Source organism: Copadichromis virginalis, linkage group LG7 (genome assembly GCF_057382275.1).
Source record: "Copadichromis virginalis isolate Kocher_CV1m ecotype Utaka linkage group LG7, C_Virginalis_male_GT1.1, whole genome shotgun sequence".
NCBI classification, from domain to species: Eukaryota; Metazoa; Chordata; class Actinopteri; order Cichliformes; family Cichlidae; genus Copadichromis; species Copadichromis virginalis.
In genome coordinates this window covers 48,037,289-48,058,787 of record NC_140624.1, presented here as the reverse complement: position 1 = coordinate 48,058,787, position 21,499 = coordinate 48,037,289, and the positions used below count along the sequence as shown (strand labels likewise).

At 39.9% G+C, this 21,499-nt stretch overlaps 1 protein-coding gene across 1 annotated transcript in view; it reads left to right on the top strand.

The window, feature by feature from the left end:
- The window catches only part of astn2 (astrotactin 2), a 295,633-nt gene that overhangs the window by 91,420 nt on the left and 182,714 nt on the right, over positions 1-21,499 (top strand). The window contains exon 4 of the mRNA XM_085463840.1: positions 19,030-19,182. Within this exon, the coding sequence (XP_085319966.1) occupies positions 19,030-19,182 (153 nt within the window). The remainder of the gene's footprint in view (positions 1-19,029; positions 19,183-21,499) is intronic.

The window sequence follows — 21,499 nt, the reverse complement described above, 5'->3', positions numbered from 1 at the left end:
ACAGTCATAAAGTATAGCAGTTTCAAACAAACCTGTGTTTTAAGTAGCTCTATATTTTCTGTGCTTTAAGTCAGACCCCAATATTTCCCTAGCATGGCACGAGTCCTTAAACAAAACCATGAAAATGTTTTAAGATGTCTTAGACGCCACAGGAGAATTTTGTATTGGAGATAAAAATGTGTTCTCATGACGCATATCACTGCTACAAATTCTACATTAACACATTTCTGATTGGCAAAATGCATTATGTGGATTAAAATTATTACATTTGGCACACTGGATGGGCATGCATAATGGTAATATACTAAACATGAGTATCCAGATTCAAAACAATGTATTGATTTCTTCCTTTGCTCATCCTCCACCATTTTCATTAAATTAGGCGTGGAAGTTTTCTTTATTCATTTTCTTTCATATTTTTTAGTTTTGTTTAATCTGACACTGAGACACCACACAAACAGGCAAACAAAACTGTCACAAAGAACTTCACTATGCTCTTATGGTTTTGCCTCCTTGGTGGATAAAAAGCAGAACATAATTTCTGATATAATAAAAAAAATGGTCTTAAAATAGCTGAGGCTTAATTTTAAGGCAAGTACAATGCTGCTAGTCAGATGTTAAGATTATAGCTTTATATCAGTTCTCACTCACTAGTAATGGGATCTCATTAGCAAAAAGAAACATTAAACGCAAATTGAAGATTCTATTATGTTTTAATAGTCCATATTACTTCCTGTTGGGCCTTTTATTCCTTTTAGTGAAGTTATGTTGCTTGCAAAAACTGCTGAATGGAGTTACTTTGTATTTATTTCAGTTGTAAACACTGATGAAGCCTTGGACAGCACATGTAACCCACTGAGAATCATCGGGATGATACTTAGATTTTACATCTTCAGATATGTGGCTAAGTTTTGCTTAAAATAGACAAAAGAGAAGAATGCATTTAGACAGAAGATCCTGCTGCTACAGTAGATTTTTAAGTTCCCTGCCCCCTATGGAGCAGCTACCCCCAATCTGAGTAAAAGCACATTTTTTCTAAGAATAATGGATCTGTAAGTTAATGTTTCTTTTCCCACTTTTTTTTCTATAGCAAGAACACAGGACCAGAAAACATCTAGCAAAATATATAACTGTTTCTAAATATTACAACGAAACCACAAAACAGTAATTACTGTATCCAAGACTTCTCAGTGTCCTCAAGGAAAGCAGCGTTGAATCATATAGGCATGTGGCTCTTTGTTATTTATTGCAGTAATAACTAGGTACAGTCTGGCAAAAACTTTGTTTGACATTTATTTCACATATATTCTTAACTGTGCATTCTTAAAGTCCTTCATTATTGGGGCTGCACTCACCCACTTGAAACCAAAAGGGAAAAAGGGAAGTATTGTTATTATTGTCATCAACAACTCCATATTCACTGCCAAAGTTATTAAGTGTTTACTGAGCCTTAATTGAACTCAGAGTAATAATCTAGTGTCGGGCTTCAGATCACTAATGTGACATCATTAATGGGAAATGGATGCCAGCTTGGCACAGTCAAGCTACCTTGGGGTAATGTTTTGATTAATACTGATTCAAGCTCGCTCTCCTTCCTCGTGATAAATAGATGGGAATCATGACAAGACTTCACATTTTTCCTATCCCCCATCCACAGAAAGCAGTAAAGCTGTGTGTTGTTAATGATGTGAATTTATCACAGTAAGATGAATGTGACGTATTTCAACAAACACATACAATATAAAGCACACTATAGCATGCACAAGTCTACAAAAACATCCCATGATGAAGATTAAGGATGCACATGTTCAAAGACTAAGATTTTGTAAGTCAAAAAATCCAATAAATGTGTACTGAAATGAGATTTTTGAGCTCTAGGCTAGATTAAAAAACTTCTAGTCATTCTTGCCCACTCCAGTGTGAAAAAGGCCTGTGTCAGATTCATCAGTCTCCTACAATTTCTGGTGCATTGTTTAGTAAGGAAGTTTCAGAGGAGCACAAGATGAGCAAATCCTCCCATGCACAGTGCAACAGCTGATGAGATCATTTTGAGCAGCAAAGAAAAAATAAGGAACTAGAAACCAGTAAATCCGTGTATAGCAACTCATTGAGAAATGAAGCCTTAGTAATCTGATCCAACATGAAGCCTTTGTCAGGGCCAGACAAAAAAAATGCCTGCAGAAATGAGTTTGTAAGCACTAAATCAATACATGGTGGTCGATCACATGCCATCTCGTGAGCCATCTTTATGAGACTCTTTTGAAATGTGGTTAAGGCTGGTCACCCACAGCCATCAATATGTTTCTGTGCTGCCATGATTCCCAACAGTCTGTCCATTAAAATTATAGGTAAGGAAATAGGAAAAAAAAAAAAGGAAAATAAATGTAAAAATAGCACAACAGACACTAAAATCCTAATCTTAAATAATTCATATAATATTTGAAATTACAACGTAGGTCAGAAATACATTTCTAAAATGCATTTTTAAGAATACATTTCTGAAATGGAATTCAGATCTGCAAAACAATAAACACTAATTATTTAAGAAGTTTATTCCGGTGTGAAAGATCAAGTTGTGAAAGTTTTAGTATATAACCTTAAAATAACCTTAAATCTTCTGTATGTACCTCTTTTTAAAATGGTAAATAAACAGGTACTCCATTTTAGCTTATTGGAGACAAATCCAGAACTGCAGCTGTTCTCCTCAGCCTGCCTTTGGTCAATATGCACTTTGTGGAATACTATTGCTTGCAGCATATTAAATTAACTGAATTGTTTCTGGGTGTGATAAATTATCTGAGTGTGTGATAAATTGGCACCCTATCATAATTATATATTTGCATAATGTTTTTTCTGCTTCATTTCCGCTCCTACATGTGCTGGAAATTTCTTAGCAACTCTCAGGCAAGATCTGGAAATAATTGCTAATATTCATTGTCTTTGGAAACTGTCAAAAGTTAAACATCATTTTACCATGGAGACACCCCATCACTGCCTGACTGTGCAATCACTGGGTGTCATTAATAATCATAAAAAAAGAATAATAGTATGGCAATTGAACATATCCAGAGTTAATGGTTTTGTGATTATATTATAACCATTATCTTTACTATAAGGATGTTCTAAATATGAAAAATAACACAAGAGATCTACACAGAAAGTGGGGTTAACCCTGGAACAGTTTGTCTCTATATTATATTTAAAGTTACAACACAAGTAAATTTCACTATGTTGGATTCATAATGCACACACAAAACTATCTCTTCAGTCTCCAAAAGCCAGAAACAACAGGGCTCTACACACACAATTTGTGTGCCATTTGAATAGGCTTGGTGTACTGTGAGAACATCCAAACGCTAAATGTAGTTATGAGAAACCCCTCCCAAGGTTATATCACTTAAAAAACTTGGACTTAGAAGTGTTCAGAAAGCATTATAGAGGTACATTTTGAGAGAGGTTAGAGTGTATACAGAAAAGAAGAACTTAACTAATCCAGGACTTTTTAAAGTTACTTTAATCAAAAGCATTATTTGGAGCGATCGTGGCTCAAGAGTTGGGCGTTCATCTTGTAATCAGAAGGTTGCTGGTTCGAGCCCGGCTCCGACAGTCTCGGTCGTTGTGTCCTTGGGCAAGACACTTCACCCGTTGTCTACTGGTGGTGGTCAGAGGGCCCGGTGGCGCCAGTGTCCGGCAGCCTCGCCTATGTCAGTGTGCCCCAGGGCGGCTGTGGCTACACTGTAGCTTGCCATCACCAGTGTGGGAATGGGTGGATGATTGTGTATAGTGTAAAGTGCTTTGGGGTCCTTAGGACCAAGTAAAGCGCTATACAAATACAGGCCATTTACCATTTATTTCTTTAAGTCTTATCTTGCTTATCATTTCCAGCTCTCAGTCTGCCCTGTGCTTTTCTTGAGCACAAAAAATACTTTTCAGTTGGTGTTTCCTGTTGGGAATAGGCTGCATGCGACTGTAGCATTGCTACTTATTAAACATTTACTCACAGAATACTTTATCCAAACATTTTTTCGAGTCTTGTGTCATAATGGATAAGGACATCTAAAATATTATTGTAAGCCAGGTTTTGTTCCTCAATGTTGGGACGTAGACTTATTTGTGATTACCAGTCAGGAGGTTCAGCCTGTCTGGAGCAGTTGGAGGTCAGAGCTTGGCCTGCAATGTTCAACTGGCACAGCACGGGGAGACACATTCATATTTTATTCTGGCCCGTGGCAAAAACCAAGCTATAGATAGAACTTTATTCTTGCCTCTGCAAGCAACACAGGCCTTAAAATATGCAAGTAGAAGGAAAGACCAGAAAGGGAAAGTGTCTAACGATGGGACATTAGATGTTTTCAAGTAGTTGAGAATGTTCAAATGTTCTTTGAACATACAACATTTTCATTTTGTATTGTCTTAACGTCAAAGTCAAACATGGATTTTGTTCCTCTGAAGCATATTCATCTCACAAACGGAGGCATTTTTATATAATTATTACATCTTACTGCCCAGTAGATGTAAGGGCTTCTAATTCTCGTCAATGTACAGTTTAAATCAATGTTTCAGCATTGTTTAACTAGGAAGATTTTACCCTTTTTGTGCTATTCCCCTGTGTTTTTGAATTTGTCTTTGTCTCTGAATATTTTGCTTATCATTATCATCCCTTCCCTTTTCCACCCCACTGTGCTCTTCCTACTGAGTCTCTTATCTGCATCTCATTCTAGTCATCACTTCATTTCTTTTTTCTTTAACACCAGTGGCGACCATTGTCTACCCATATCTATTCTGCCCTTCTCAGGCTCCCTTTTAGCTATTCTTCATTCATGTCTGGATCCCTTGTCTTCTCTGACACTTTTGTCTTTCCCTTTGTTTCTGTCTAACCTTTTACTCTCTCTCATGTACATGTCAGACTTCCAGAAGCACTGCTGTGAAGGCTTTCCCAGACAGCTACACTGGACTGTTCATATTGAAACAATGACAAATGTATTAAATCACAGTGGGAATCAGAGCTAGTGTGAACTCCCTACCCTATCCAACCCCTACCCACAACCCCACACAACCATCCCACTCACCCCCATTGATCTTCTCTGTACCCATTTGCTCCCCAAGCTGTGAAAGACGAGAGAAAGCCAGGGGAATAGAGATGTGACTAGAGGAAGTGCATGTGTCTGCATGTGCGTCTGCGTGTCAGAGGTAAAAGCACAGAAAATATGTGAGGAAGTGAGGAAGAGACTGAAACATAATAAAAAAATTGAAATCTGCAGGAATTTAATTTCTTGGGCCCTCAGCTTCTTTTCTTCCTGCAGACTTTCTCCAAATTAAAGCGGCAGGGGTTTGTAGGGTCTAAAGATCTACACAAATATTCCCGTCATTTCCCTTGTGACTGCATGCCTCCGTGAATATGAATGCTGTTTGGCTTCTAGGCAGGATGGCTAAGAATAGGAAAGATACATAACTTACTCTAGATGTTAAAACATGTATGTGAAAGAGGTAGGCTTGAATTGAAAGTAGATACCACAACAATTGTTTTGGTCTATCCATGATTTTTGTTTTTGTTGGTGCTGTTATTTTTTTATTTGTTTGTTATGTTTTCTGTCATGTGGATGCTGAGGCCCTACCAGATTTCAGTTCATGAAAACTCATGTTGGACAAGTCAGCCTAAACTGCTTGTTATAAATGACCTTTATAACAAGCAGTTTGGATTGAAATGGGGTATAATAGGACAAGCAACCTATTGTCAGCTGCTAAGATACAATTTAGTGTGCATGTATAGAAACAGAGCCCAAGCCATCGCCTAAGCTCCAATACATGCTTTATCACCACCTGCCTCAGGGCATGGGACATGGATGAGAAGCCTGAAAATGTTGCCTTGTGTTTCACTGACTTTCCGCAGAGAGGAAATGTCTTTTGAGCCTAAGAGAAATAGGGTCAAGCACTATTTATAGACAAAGAGTCATGGTTAAAGGTTTCAGTTTCTCACAAACAGTAATTCCCATGGGCTGTATCAGCAATTTAGTGGAAGATGGCCTAGTCATTGTTCATTTGGCTTGTTGGAGGAGCTGATCCTTCAATGCACTTTTTGCTGACAGAACAAATGTTTCTCTTCCTGGTGCTGGATTTAATTTTCTGTCAAGGTACAGGCATGGTTGTATCAGATTTTTACCCAGCGGTACAATTTTAGAAACCTCTGCTTCTGCAAATGAGTGATTTACCATCAAGTTTTGCTGTGGAAAAAAAATGTCATGATACATTAGTTTATGCAATCTGCCCTGGTGATTGTGACAACATCAACCACCATTATTTTGTTCTACTATTTTCAAAATATTTTCACCTTACTTAATATTTTGATAAAATAATCAAACGTCTTGTCCTAAGTTAACAATGACAATTCAGCCTGCGTTATGATCCCAACATTTTACTAATTCGTGTTGCTAGCTTTCTTTTGTAATTACTGACAAATTTGTCAATGTTAAAATGGAATAATTTAGATCAAATCTAACACTCTAGTTGAATTTTGTTTCTACAAAAATAGGTTTGGAAAAGCACACCAAATGCCATCAACAAAAGAAAAAGCAATCTGAGTAAATCTTGTTAATTATTTTTACTGATTTTACTTATTTGTTGATGAACACTGTTGGCACTGAATAGTTTGCAAATGCTAGCGCTTTTTTTTTTTTTGCCTGAGTAGTGATGCTTTCCTGTCACCTTACTGCAACCTAATGAGAACACCAAGTACATGTCCATCAGAAAGCAAATTGCAGCATATTTTACCTTCCTCGATCCTATTTTAGTGGATTGCTCAACAATGAGCTCCCAGGGGAAGCCAGACAATGTGAGTTGCAAAAGATGGAGGAGGAGAAACAGGCAGATTGCAGTATGTTTGGAGTGGACACTTCAGACACTTTCCTCTCAGATAGTTTCCATGGTCATGGCAGTTTAAAAGGACAGATTTTGTCTTTGAGATATTAACATTTAGCTAGTATGTAAGGTAATGTATTAACAAGTTTTGAATTAGCCTACTTTGTGACTGTAATGAAAATAGTTGGTGTGATAGCATTTTCACTATCATTATATCAATATGAAGTCCAGTCTAAATGTGAAAGCTGGGTTTGGAGATCACTCTGTGCAAACCGCTCTGCTTTCCATGCAACTACTTCCTCCATAAAGAGGAAGTTGGAAGTAAAAGTGGGTAGAAGTTAAGCTATCTGTAAATATTTATATACAAAAGCAATTGCATGCCAGCTAATACACACTTTTGCAAAAGCCTGCATAAACCATAAACAAGCAGAATTGTGCTTCTGAACAATAACAGAAAATTGAGAATTGTTATCGCCTTGTAGTGGGCATCATGAGACCACCAGGAATAAGTTGACTGAGGCAGCATGCTGTTGACATCCGCTGCTTATGAGACACTGTTAACACATACTCAGCACTGATAAGGGAGTGACTGCAGATAAGGGAGATGAAAAGGAGAAAACTGAGGCAACAGAGCTTTAGCTGACATTGAACTCAAAATGAGAAGCCGGTGGACTTGGGGTCTAGGGAGAAACAAATGTCAGAATAAAATATCTTGATAGTTTTCTCTGACAGAAATGAGAAATGAAGAGCGACCCAAAAAATAGGAAGAGATTGTACTGGAGAAAGACAACAGAAAAAAAGTACAGGCAAACATATTTTTGTCATTCCTGTTGTATACAATACTGAAGTATACATCCATAAATTCATAATTACATTTTTTTTAATTGTTATTTTAAGATTTTGTATGTTTCTTCGAGGGGAAAATGTAGGAGAAAGTTTCTTGACAACCTTTCGAGACAAATTAAATTTATTTCAAGGAGACTGTGGCTCTAAGCACTTCTGTTTGACCTAGTATTTATTCTTTATTCTCTAACATTTATTCTCCCTTGGGATCTAAAAAAGAAACAGATAAAGACTTTTAAACCATGAAATATGCATGCAAGCAGTTAACCTTAAACATGGTATCACAACTTCTCCTCAGTCATGACAGATCAAAGCCTATATAACAGATTCCCCGCCCTTGTTGTTTGTTTGCTGACTATGAGGACCAAACACTAGCATGAATGTCACAGCTAATGGCGCTCACTAAGGCTATTATGCATCTGGTCTCTTTAACCTTTGGGGTCCAGTATAGTGGTGGACTTGAAAGAACCGGATATACAGAACAAAACCTTTTTTTCCCCTGCACTGATTATCAGTGCATATTTCTTCTTAACAAATGAATACAATATTGCCATTTTCCTAAGACTTACACTGAAGATGCAGTTCTTTTTTTTTACCCCCTTAGGCTACCTTTAGGTCAACTGCATGTTGGCTGCCTTCTGGGCATCTGGGATCTCATCTGTACACAATGCTGTATCTTGACTACTATAGCTAGACGTGGTTTGGGTCAACCATTTGTATATTGTTACTTAATTCGTTTGCTTTATTTATGCTTTTATGATTAAAAATTGTGTTTTGGAACATCTAACCAGAGCTGTCTCTTCCAGAAAGATGGTGTCTTATCTATGGGACACTAGAGCTCAGCTCAAATAAAAACCTGTGATAGATTAGGAACTGATTTATGGGACAGCAGTTCCCACAACCAGTACCCCACTTTCCTTTAATTTGTCACACAGCTGTGTGTAAACAATGAACAACAGCATCGTGTTTGGTTCTCTTTTAATTTTAGGTTAAAAGTACATTTGTTGCGTAATCGATATTAATGTTTAATATCAGTTATGTAGCAACTGACACTGCTGCATAATTGACATTGCTTTTGTCATTACATGTTTATAAGTATTGGATCACTAAATAGGCTAACAACCAGACAGAAGAGCTTAAACACACGGTGGCCAGTGTGCTTCATTATTGCTGTTTACTGTGTCAGAAGAAAGTTACACAAAAGTAGGAATTATCTAGCACAGGCTAATACTGCATGGTATTGTTTTGTTTTAATATGAAGGACCAAATAATTATTCAAACATTTAAAAAAAGGCTTGTCTGTTACAAGTTGGACGTTATGAACATAATTCTTTGCATCTGCTTTTTGGCATGAACCTAGAGCACAAATAAGGATCTGTTTGGGGATGAATGGTGTCTGGAAATTTAAAAAGAACACCTAAATTTAAATGCATGGGCATAAACCAAAATGCATGTATGCCTCTATCTCTTCCTCTTATCTATTGCATCAGGTTGTATTTTGATGTGAAATAATAATAGTATATTCAACTTAGTTTAATCACACATGTTTAGAAATAAATACTTATGACTCAAAGACATATTATTCTGTTCCTGGTTCCATTTAAAACCAAAACTACACCCAAAATCTATTTTTTAAATCAAAATCTGTGTAAATACTTAAATAACTTGCCACTTTAACCTCCGTTTTCTTCATTTCCCTCTTCTGTTTTTGCCCTCTCATTGGCATGTATGATGCACATCGACTGGGAGCCACTGGATTACTCAATAAAGTAACACCCTGGCCAAGGAGCTTAAAGATATTGTGTCCAGTGCCCTTCATTATTGCTGTTTACTGTGTCAGACAAAGTAATAAAGTTACAAATATATATGCAAAGCTAACAGAGGGGTGATGCTGCATGGCGTTATTTTTTTATGTGAAACACCAAATAGTATTTCAGATATCTAGAATAAAGCTGTGTCTGAAACAAATGGACATTATGAACATAATCCTTTGTGTGTAATTTATCAAGGGAGTGTATCTACTTGGTGGCTTGAAGATAGGACACATAAGGCACATTTGGGGATGTGGTGGTTTCTAGAAAGCGTAGTTATATTCAGCTCAGTTTAACCACAAATGTTTTGAAACAAATACATATGACTCAAAGATAGTATTTTGTTCTCTAGCAACCTGCATTGCCTCTGCTACTGGTTGCATTTAAAATCAAAATCAGTGTAAATACTTCTGCCTCCTCACTTTAACCTCCATCTTCTTCATCTCCCTCTTTCTCTGCTTTTGCCTCCTCATTGGCATGTATGATGAGCATCGACTGGGAGCACCACATCACCATTATTCATGGACAGAGCGCACCTCAGAGCCAGACTGACAGATCAAAAGATGATGATGATAGGTGGGGGTACTGGTAGTTGGGGTGATGAATGGCCACATCATTTGGAGTTGGCTGTACTGTAAGTTTGGGGACAGAGCTGTTTTCACAGTTTTCCTTGAAGGATTTCTTTTTTACAGCCACTGTTAATGCCTGCAGACAGTGAAATCATTAGAGGTTGCATATAGGTAAGCACCTCGGTGGTTGGCAAGATGGCGTCGTAGCGCGAACACCCGTCTCGCTGTGCTCCGGTGAGGTCCCCCGATTATCCGTCTAAAATACGTGTTCACCTGGTGAAACGTTATAAATGTGCGTGGGAGTAACTCTATAATGAGTCTGGACGACTATTTTTCTAAAATGCCTAACGTCAGGTCTAAGAAAAAGACCGCTCCGGTTGTGCAAGCTAGCGACATTGTGGGTCCTATGGCGGCTGAGCCTGAAGAACCTAACGCCAGCGACACAGAAATCTCCGCTGACGCTGAGGAAACTGGGAGTGATATCGACCCGAATATCCTTGCGGCTCTGAGTAAGATAACTGACAGCATTACAACTTTATTGGATGTTAAAGTTGATACTGTGCTGGCCGCAATCCGTGAACAGACGTCTCGGATCCAGGCTCTGGCGACACGGGTGGGAGACGCCGAGATACGGATTTCAGGCGTGGAAGACACGGCAGGTGTATTGCAGGCGAAAGTGGCTCGACTTGAAAAACAAGTAACTGACATGGCAGACCACATGGACGATTTAGAGAACCGCAGCCGCAGATGTAACCTTCGCCTGGTCGGGCTTCCCGAGGGCACGGAGGGAAATGATGTTGTCGCCTTCATGGAGTCATGGCTCCCCTCCTATCTCGAGCTCACAACTAAAAATGGGAAGATCAAACTAGACCGCGCTCACCGCTCTCTAGCACCGAGGCCGGGCCCCAGCCAGCGCGCCAGACCCATCATTATGAAGCTTCACAACTTTGCTGATAAACAACGTGTGATGGCCGCAGCTCGGCGCCTGGCTACGCAGCCGAACCAACCAACAAGTCGGATCAAAGTCTCCTTCTTTAATGATTATTCAGCGGCGGTAGCCAAGAAACGCAAGGCTTTCGACGAGGTGAAAAGCTGCCTGAGGAAGAAGAATGTGGATTATGCGCTTCTCTACCCCGCCACACTGAGGCTGTTTGCCAACGGCAAGGAGAAGAGATTTAACACACCGGAGGCAGCTGCGTCCTACGCGGACTCGCTGCCCTGAATCCCCGTAACCACCGGAGTACTCCTTTTCTTCACACTATGCCTTAATTAACCGGTGTGAGTACTTGCCGAATCTAGGCGTATATGACTCTTTTTTTTTTCGTCCTCGCTGCTTATAAGCGACCAGGTGAAATCTTCCACCCCATCGGGCACCGGACGGACTGTGTTTTCGTCTATGGGTAGGCGTGAGTTACGCGCGTGCAATGCCCTTCGGCTTTCCCGACGGGCAGGAGGAGATTGGTTTTTCCCTACATGTTTAGTAGGGCTGTTGCCAAATCACTGTTCTTTGAATGTTCCGTCACACAGCTCTTTCATGCCTTTTTTATTTTTATTTTATTTATTTATTTTTTCAACCAGGGTGTGGTGAACCCCTTGGCTCAATATGCTTTGTGTGATACATGAATAAGTCTAATAATGAGTAGGCTGCGAATATGCACCTGGAATGTACGAGGGGTTCACAGCCCTATTAAGAGGAGGAAGATATTTACTTGTCTAAGAAAGGACGGTGTAGATGTTGCTATGTTACAAGAGACACATCTTGATAATAATGAACACTTGAAGTTGCAACAAGGATTATATGGACAAGTGTTTTTTTCATCCTTCACTACAAGAAGTAGAGGAGTGGCAGTGTTGATTAGGAAAAATGTACCTTTTGTAGTAACTGATTGCGTTAAGGATCTGAAGGGCCGCTACGTGATAGTCAAAGGGATTTTGCAAGGCCAAAATATCTTATTACTGAATGTTTATTTTCCACCTGCCCACCCAACTACCTTTCTTACCAAAATGTTTCTGGAATTAGCCCCATTTCTTCCTAACTCTACCGTTATTATTGGTGGTGATTTCAACTTAATGTTAAATCCGCTTATGGACAGATTTCCACACAGCATTGCAACTCCTTCTCCTCAGGCCAAAGCGCTTCATGCTCTATGCGACGAGTTTGGACTTGTGGATGCTTGGAGATATACTCACCCCTCCGATAAGCAATACACATTTTTTTCGGCTCCGCATAGGTCCCAAACTAGAATTGATTACTTTTTTCTCCCGAAAACTGACTTAGGTTCAGTAGTATCGTGCGACATAACAAGTATAATCATCTCAGATCATGCTAGGGTAATCATGGATCTCGATCTTAAAGCTGCGCTTCATAGGTCCCGCCACTGGAGGCTTAATACCATTATTCTTAAGGATGAGGAATTTACCTCTCACTTCTCTGCAGAATTTAAAGCATTTTTGGATATCAACACCCCCTCAGCTACTACTGCCTCTGTTTTGTGGGAAACATGCAAAGCTTATGCGAGGGGCCTAATTATTTCGTATTCTGCGACAAAGAAGCGACAACGGATGGAGGAACAAAAATCTTTAGAGAGCGAATTGATGGATAAGGAGAAAACATATATTGCCTCCCCATCACCACCATTATGGCAAGAAATAACCGCACTCAGGTCAGCGCTGAATTGCCTTCTTACCAGAGATGCAGAGAAGAAACTTAAATACACCAGACAGAGGTTCTACGAGCATGGAGATAAGGCCGGTAAATGTCTGGCGTACTATGTTAAGAAGCGCGCAGAATCGAATACCATTGCAGCGATATCTGATGAAGGTGGCCACAAGATATATGAAAACAAACTGATAAATGACTGTGTTAAGAAGTTCTACGAAGCCTTGTACTCTTCTCAACAAGTCCCGGAGGGGGTGCAGCTGATGCATAATTTCTTCACCCAATTCGACTTACCAAATTTGTCAGAGGAACAGAAGACTGCCCTTAACAGCCCTATAACTAAGACCGAAGTGTTTAAGGCTATTAAATCACTGCGAAGTGGAAAGTCGCCAGGGCCTGATGGCTTCTGTTGTGAATTTTATAAACAGTTTCGGGATATTATTGTGGAACCGCTTCTTGATATGTTCAACCACTCCTTCATTACGGGTGAATTCCCGCAGACACTGAAGGAAGCCAACATTTCCCTAATTCTAAAGAAAGGGAAGTGTCCTGATTTGTGCGGATCCTATAGACCTATAGCCCTCTTGAATGTAGATAGGAAACTGCTTTCTAAAATTCTGGCCACCCGCTTAGAAAATTTTTTACCTGTGCTGATAAGGGAGGACCAGACAGGCTTTATAAAGGGTCGAAACTCAGCCACCAATGTTAGACGCTTACTGAACGCTATTGTAGCTTTCAAGCAAAAATCTATTGACGGCCTGGTGCTTTCTCTCGATGCGGAGAAAGCATTTGACAGAATTGAGTGGTCTTATTTGTTGTATACTCTGGGCAAATTCGGCTTAGGGGAGAATTTTATAAAATGGGTCAAAGTTATCTACAATAATCCACAGGCAGCAGTCCTGACTAATGGACTTAGGTCTGATTACTTCAACACTCATAGGGGAGTTATGCAGGGCTGCCCCTTATCGCCCCTTCTATTCGCTCTGGCCATAGAGCCTCTTGCTGAGGCCATAAGGGCGACGCCCACAATACGTAGTTTAGAGATTGGACAGCTGTGTCATAAAATAACCTTATACGCGGACGACATCTTGATTCTTTTGACTAACCCTGTAACATCCGTACCCAGTCTCATTGAGGTGATTGACAGGTTTAGCCATTTCTCTGGCTATAGAATCAATTTGGCTAAGTCAGAGGCCATGCCTCTCGGTACTCTTTTCACAATGCCGGCTACTGTTCCTTCCTTTCCTTTTAAATGGTCTCCTAATGGATTTGTGTATTTGGGGATCTTTATTACCCCGTCTCTCGACCAATTGTACAAAGCCAACTTCACACCCTTATTTGGCAAACTCAAACAGGACCTAGAGCGGTGGGCGTCACTTCCTGTCTCCTGGCTAGGACGCATTGCCCTGATCAAAATGAATGTGCTGCCCAGGCTATTGTATCCTATCCAAATGATCCCCGTCTTGTTCTCTAAGAGAGTACTGAAGGACATAAATGGTTGGCTCACCTCTTTCATCTGGAACAAGCGCAGACCCAGACTCAAGATGGCAGTGTTGCATCTGCCAAGCTCCAGGGGCGGCTTGGATCTACCTAATATTAGATTGTATCAGCTTTCTGCCCATTTAAGATTTGTGAGCGACTGGGTTAGGGGTAAAACCTCAATCTGGTCGGATATTGAGACAGCTCTGTCACAATGCAAACTGAGCGATCTATTATTTTGTAATGATTTTAACGGAATTAAGGCCCTTTGTACAAATCCTGTAACAATCAACACCCTAAAAGCGTGGCGAATTGTCCGCCGTCTTGAGGGAAGATCGAGAATAACATCAACCTTTACCCCTATAATGAATAACCCTGCTTTCCCTCCGGGTTCTTTGGACCCCGGCTTTCAACGATGGTCTGATAAGAATATTAAGTCTCTTGGTGACCTTTTCTCGGGTGGTGAACTCATGTCGTTTGAACAGCTTACCAACAGTTACGGCTTGCCTAGACAGGATTTCTTTCGTTTTTTGCAAATACGACACTATATCACTCACAATACAACCCTTGCTGAGCACCCTGAAGTATCTGATGTTGAGAGGGTTTTGTTTGGGCAACAGCTGACGGTGTCTCTGAGTTCATTTTACCATGTGCTTAATGCTTTGACTACCACTGATGCGCAGGGGATTAGAGGTGTGTGGGAGAGGGAACTGTCGGTAACCATAGATGAAGATAAGTGGGATACCGTTTGGTCTCTCGCAAAAAGGATTTCAATTTGTACTCGGACAAGAGCAATCCAATTTAAGATTTTACACAGATTACACGTATCCCCTCACCGCAGACACCTCTTCAGCCGCTCTCTTTCCCCTGTGTGTCTTAAGTGCAAAACTGATGTAGGGACTTTAACTCACTGTTTTTGGTCCTGTTATAAGCTTCAAGAATACTGGGCTGACGTTACAGGTGAACTGGGGAAAATCTTCCACGTTGATATAGAGATGGACCCTTTGTCCCTGATTCTAGGTCTTCCAAGTGACCGCCTAAAAGCGGCGGCCAACAAAAGATTGTATAACACTCTAACATTTGCAGCCAGGAAAAATATCCTCTTACAATGGATCAACGATAGGACTCCCACTGTCTGTGGGTGGCGCAAAATAGTTTTTGAACTGATTCCTCTGGAATACCTCACACACGTTATACACCACAGTGTGGGTCAGTTCTATGGGATGTGGCACCCCTTTTTGGACTATATTGGACCGGACCTTTCCGCTATCTTATTCAAAGGACTACTACACATGTGATCACCACCCGGGCGCTGTAAGACTGACTCACCACCTCTTGTATGTTATATTTTGTATTTTGTATCTTGTATTATGCCTTATTTAAGAGCTGTTGTGTACGTTTTGTGTTTGTACTGTTTTGTTGTTCTGTGTCTACTGTCGAGACACTGTCGTGTTAAAGGAAAATCTGCAATAAAAACAATGATGAAAAAAAAAAAAAAAAGAGGTTGCATATATTGAAAGCCTAAGATGTGTCAAAAACATTGTGTAGCACACAAGCACACTTTGTATACATACATATAAATTATAATATATAATCTATCTATTATTCACACACACACACATATACATATATATATATATATATATATATATATATATATACACACACACACAGTGGGGCAAAAAAGTATTTAGTCAGCCACCGATTGTGCAAGTTCCCCCACTTAAAATGATGACAGAGGTCAGTAATTTGCACCAGAGGTACACTTCAACTGTGAGAGACAGAATGTGAAAAAAAAATCCATGAATCCACATGGTAGGATTTGTAAAGAATTCATTCGTAAATCAGGGTGGAAAATAAGTATTTGGTCACCTCAAACAAGGAAAATCTCTGGCTCGCACCTGTAACGTCTTCTGTAAGAAGCTTTTCTGTCCCCCACTCGTTACCTGTATGAATGGCACCTGTTTGAACTCATCATCTGTATAAAAGACACCTGTCCACAGCCTCAAACAGTCAGACTCCAAACTCCGCCATGGCCAAGACCAAAGAGCTTTCGAAGGACACCAGGAAAAGTATTGTAGACCTGCACCAGACTGGGAAGAGTGAATCTACAATAGGCAAGCAGCTTGGTGTGAAAAAATCAACTGTGGGAGCAATCATCAGAAAATGGAAGACGTACAAGACCACTGATAATCTCCCTCGATCTGGGGCTCCACGCAAGATCTCATCCCGTGGGGTCAAAATGATCATGAGAACGGTGAGCAAAGATCCCAGAACCACACGGGGGGACCTGGTGAATGACCTGCAGAGAGCTGGGACCAAAGTAACAAAGGTCACCATCAGTAACACACTACAACGGCAGGGAATCAAATCCCGCAGTGCCAGACGTGTTCCGCTGCTGAAGCCAGTGCATGTCCAGGCCCGTCTGAAGTTTGCCAGAGAGCACATGGATGATACAGCAGAGGATTGGGAGAATGTCATGTGGTCAGATGAAACCAAAGTAGAACTTTTTGGTACAAACTCAACTCGTCGTGTTTGGAGGAAGAAGAATACTGAGTTGCATCCCAAGAACACCATACCTACTGTGAAGCATGGGGGTGGAAACATCATGCTATGGGGCTGTTTTTCTGCCAAGGGGACAGGACGACTGATCCGTATTAAGGACAGAATGAATGGGGCCATGTATCGTGAGATTTTGAGCCAAAACCTCCTTCCATCAGTGAGAACTTTGAAGATGAAACGAGGCTGGGTCTTCCAATATGACAATGATCCAAAACACACCGCCCGGGCAACAAAGGAGTGGCTCCGTAAGAAGCATTTGAAAGTCCTGGAGTGGCCTAGCCAGTCTCCAGACCTCAACCCCATAGAAAATCTGTGGCGGGAGTTGAAAGTCCGTGTTGCTCGGCGACAGCCCCAAAACATCACTGCTCTCGAGAAGATCTGCATGGAGGAATGGGCCAAAATACCAGCTACTGTGTGTGCAAACCTGGTAAAGACCTATAGTAAACGTTTGACCTCTGTTATTGCCAACAAAGGTTATGTTACAAAGTATTGAGTTGTATTTCTGTTATTGACCAAATACTTATTTTCCACCCTGATTTACGAATAAATTCTTTACAAATCCTACCATGTGGATTCATGGATTTTTTTTTCACATTCTGTCTCTCACAGTTGAAGTGTACCTCTGGTGCAAATTACTGACCTCTGTCATCATTTTAGGTGGGGGAACTTGCACAATCGGTGGCTGACTAAATACTTTTTTGCCCCACTGTATATATATCTATATATATATATATATATAGATTCACTGAGCGCAGGGCAAGCTAGCAGACATAAGTTAAGCTCTCCTTGCAACATGGCAAATTGAACCTCCCCCACCCTCATTCAGATGTAGCGTTTGGAACTATTTTGGTCTTCATGTGACGTATGACCCTGAAGGTAAGCGCGTCATGGACTAAAGTAAAACAGTATGTCGGATGTGCCACGCAATGCTCAATTACATTGGTGGGAACTAGTGTGTTAGCGCAGTTAGCTCGTTAACGTGTTGGCGGTCCAGCCCCACGCACGGGGCGATCCGCGGTAGCTGGTTAACGGAGATTTGCCTGTTGTGGCGTTAACGTCATTTCAACGAGATTAAAGCTGACAGCACTAGTGGGAACACAACGAATATGACTGCACATTTATTCTGACATCATCCTAGTGCAAAGACAAGTGGAAGCAGACAAAAACAACAAGCATGCTACAAACTTTACCCGAGTCATTTAGACAGCCGTTAGCACATGATTCTCCTTATGGGGACCTGATATGTTTAATATGCTGCTGAGAATATAGCCCAGAAGAAGCGTATAGTATAGCTTTTATTTTGGAAAGAGCCATTTCTCTGTAATAAACGCTCTTTTCCAAAGATGAGTGATTTCTCGATCAGATATATTTATTTATTTATTATTACTTTGTTGTTTCAGCAACATTAAATTTAAAAACTGTACTTTTGAGTTAAAATATATATTTATAATTTTAATAAATGACAAATTTAAAAAAGCATGAACTTTTTTTTTTGTATCGAAAAAATATCGAACCGTGACACCAAAGTATCGAACCGAACTGTGAATTTTGTGTATCGTTGCACTCCTAATATATATGTATATGTATATATGTGTGTGTGTGTGTGTTTATCTAATGTTTCAGTTTCAACCTTTTTGTGTGCTTCGGAAGCAATAAGAGGAAAATAGTCTTAACTCGTAATGTTTTCTGTTCTCTTTTTTGTTGTTGTAAATGAGCCAGGACATCTGAACAAGTCATAGAAATTGTTTGTCCTTTCTATTGTTAAATTCAATCTGTAAAGAAAAAAACCTGCTCTTTCTGTTCTCCCTGCTTTCCCCACAACCAGTCGTTTTGGAGTCATTCATCAGGAAGAGTGAAACTGAGCCATCAGGGGAAGCGCTGGCAGGATCCCTGTAGAGATGAGGCAATATTGAATTGATGGAATCATTTAAAGTCCAGGAAAAAAAACAAACCCCAAAACAAAAAACCCCCCACCAAAAAAACCCCTAAAAAACTAAAACTGACTAGATGTCTTTTCTTTTCTTTTCTTTTCTTGATACAGTATCAACACAGGCACACAACCTAGTGTTACATGTATATCAGACATTAATCCCCCATCTTTCCTAAAAAACAAAAAAGAATGCAAGCTACATTTGTTTTGCTTCTTTGTATCCGTGCATATCTCTTTAGAATATCTTGAGCATTTGTCACAGTGTTACTTTAAAGCCTTTTGACATGGCTGCCATTTTCACTTTGCATCTCTTTTTCATAGCCATTGACCCAAACACCGAGTCAGTCGAGGATTTGATGCAGAGATTCCAGGACAGTTTCCGTGTTCCCAACACTCCAACAGACATGTCTCACTACCAGCATGTCATGCACAGCTCGTCAACAGGCCGCCGGAGGGTCCTGAGCCACACCAGAGGTAGGACACAAAGTCATTAAAAAATTTGAATTTTTTGTTAAAAACATACTACAGACACCACAAGAGGATTTGCTTGTTCCTTTTCATTTTACACTATATACTGGACAGTATGTGTTAATCCTTTCCACTTGATACTAATAGTTTGTGACCTAAGTGATAATGATGGGGTGATAATTTCTTAATTTTGTTTATTGTTTAACAATAACGATACACAGGACAGTTTATTACCAGTGCATTCCATCTGTAGTCCTCTGGGTAATTTCCAGTCCAAATAATCAATATATTAGTAGTCATTAATCATTTATCTGTGTCTGTGCATACACAATCACAAGTTTGTCCACAGAAAATTATGCAGAATAACTAGACTATCCAGTTTTGAATTCAGTTCATTATTCGGCATTCACATCTTTGGTGCTTTCATTGCTTCAGCATAATCATCATAGAGGTCACATGCACAATGCATTTAACCTACAGTATCAGGCTTTCATTTATCCACTACAGTGCATAGACATACCATCACTTGTTTATGCATTATAAGAGTCACTTCGATTACGTTCTGCAGTAACATGTTTAAATATTGACTATACAGTCTTAACCTCATCAATTATCATTTCTGTCAGTTTATAATTTGTTTGGCTTTATTTCATCAAATATGATTTGGAAGAACAAGTTCACTCCAGTAATTATCAGAAATTTACCTGAAATAAATAGGGCTTCTTATCTGAAAGAATAATTTGAAAAAAGTTCTAATAAGCATAGTAAGGTAGCCTAGTGCAGTGTTTCCCAACCACTGTGCTGTGGCACATAGGTGTGCCGTGAGAAATGATCAGGTGTGCTGTGGAAGATTATCTGGTTCCACCTGATTAGTAATCTAAGCTAGCGGTCCCCAGCCTTTTTTGCACCACAAACCAGTTTATGTCCGACAATATTTTCACGGACCGGCCTTTAAGGTGTCGCGGATAAATACAACAAAATAAAACCAGTACCAGTACCAAAAAAACCAAATTTTTATTCATAACACACGGGAAAAGACCCAGGGAAACTGAATTAACGATAAAAACAAACAAAAAAAAAACCCGATAAAAAAGCATAAATTTGACGCCTGAGCCTCAACTCTTGTGGCCCAGTACCAAACGACCGGTCCATGGGCCGGGGGTTGGGGACCGCTGCTCTAAGCGACCTGCATGAGTAACGGGTAGAACAATTACATTCTCTTCCACTAGAGGGCAGTACAGCTACCTGCTCTAATTAAATGTGTTGACAACTGCCAGTGAAACAGAAGAAGACGAAGGAGAAATTACATAATAGTCATGCCGTGAGTGAGACAACACAGCGCATAAATTGATAAATATTTGAAAAGAAAAAGTTAGGGCTTTCATCTTGGTCCTGCTGAAAATTTCGACCCAGATGAAGGTCCTAGCATGAGTAGTGATCAGAAGAAAGCAAAAAAGGTATACTGGGGACAAACTCAACCAATTCCGCTATGTCTGGTGCACGGGGAAAAATTATCAATATGCCTTTTGTGACATTTTTGTTTGGTGGTGTGCCATGGCACCAAAAGGTTGGAAAACACTGGTCTAGCATATACCCTAGACAGTTATCACCATAAAGTTAGCATCTAATGTACTACATACATTTCCTTTGCTGTTATGCATTACTTATGTAGTAGATATAAGGTTAAGTTTACCATTAAATCCATGTAGCCTCAACAGAGTGAAGGGTGTCATTGAGAGATGTCCTCTCTGGTGTCAATAGTAAGAGTCTCCTTTGAGAGCATATAATTAGAGGTGAAACAGTGTCACAAGTGTCGAAGTATGGGCCACATGATAATAGAAGAAGCACTTACTATGAGCAGTTAAAGGTGAAAAGTTATTGGTCATATCTTTTGGTTAGTGCTGCATAAGGGAAATTAATTAATTACATCAGATTTAATGAGAAGCACCAAGGAAAGTAGATTGCGGGTTGACAGAAACTTTTCTATTTTCTATTTCTTAGCTTGGTAGAACTTTGTATTTGTACTTGGAATATTTAGAATTTTTATTAATTCTCTTTTCTGCAGTGTGTATTTGCATATGCTTACACACACACACACACACACACACACACACACTTTATTTTCTTCTTTTTTATCACCTATTAATACGTTTGGCAGTGTAACATGAACATGAACACTGGGGTGTATCTCTCGCAACAATACAAGAATCCATATGCAAATCTAACTAAGTGGGACAGACAGGTAGAGCACGATACAGCCCAAGTATAGTTGATGAGAAGTGACAAGAGCTGGTTTAACTGAGCTTGTGGAAATAATGTCACT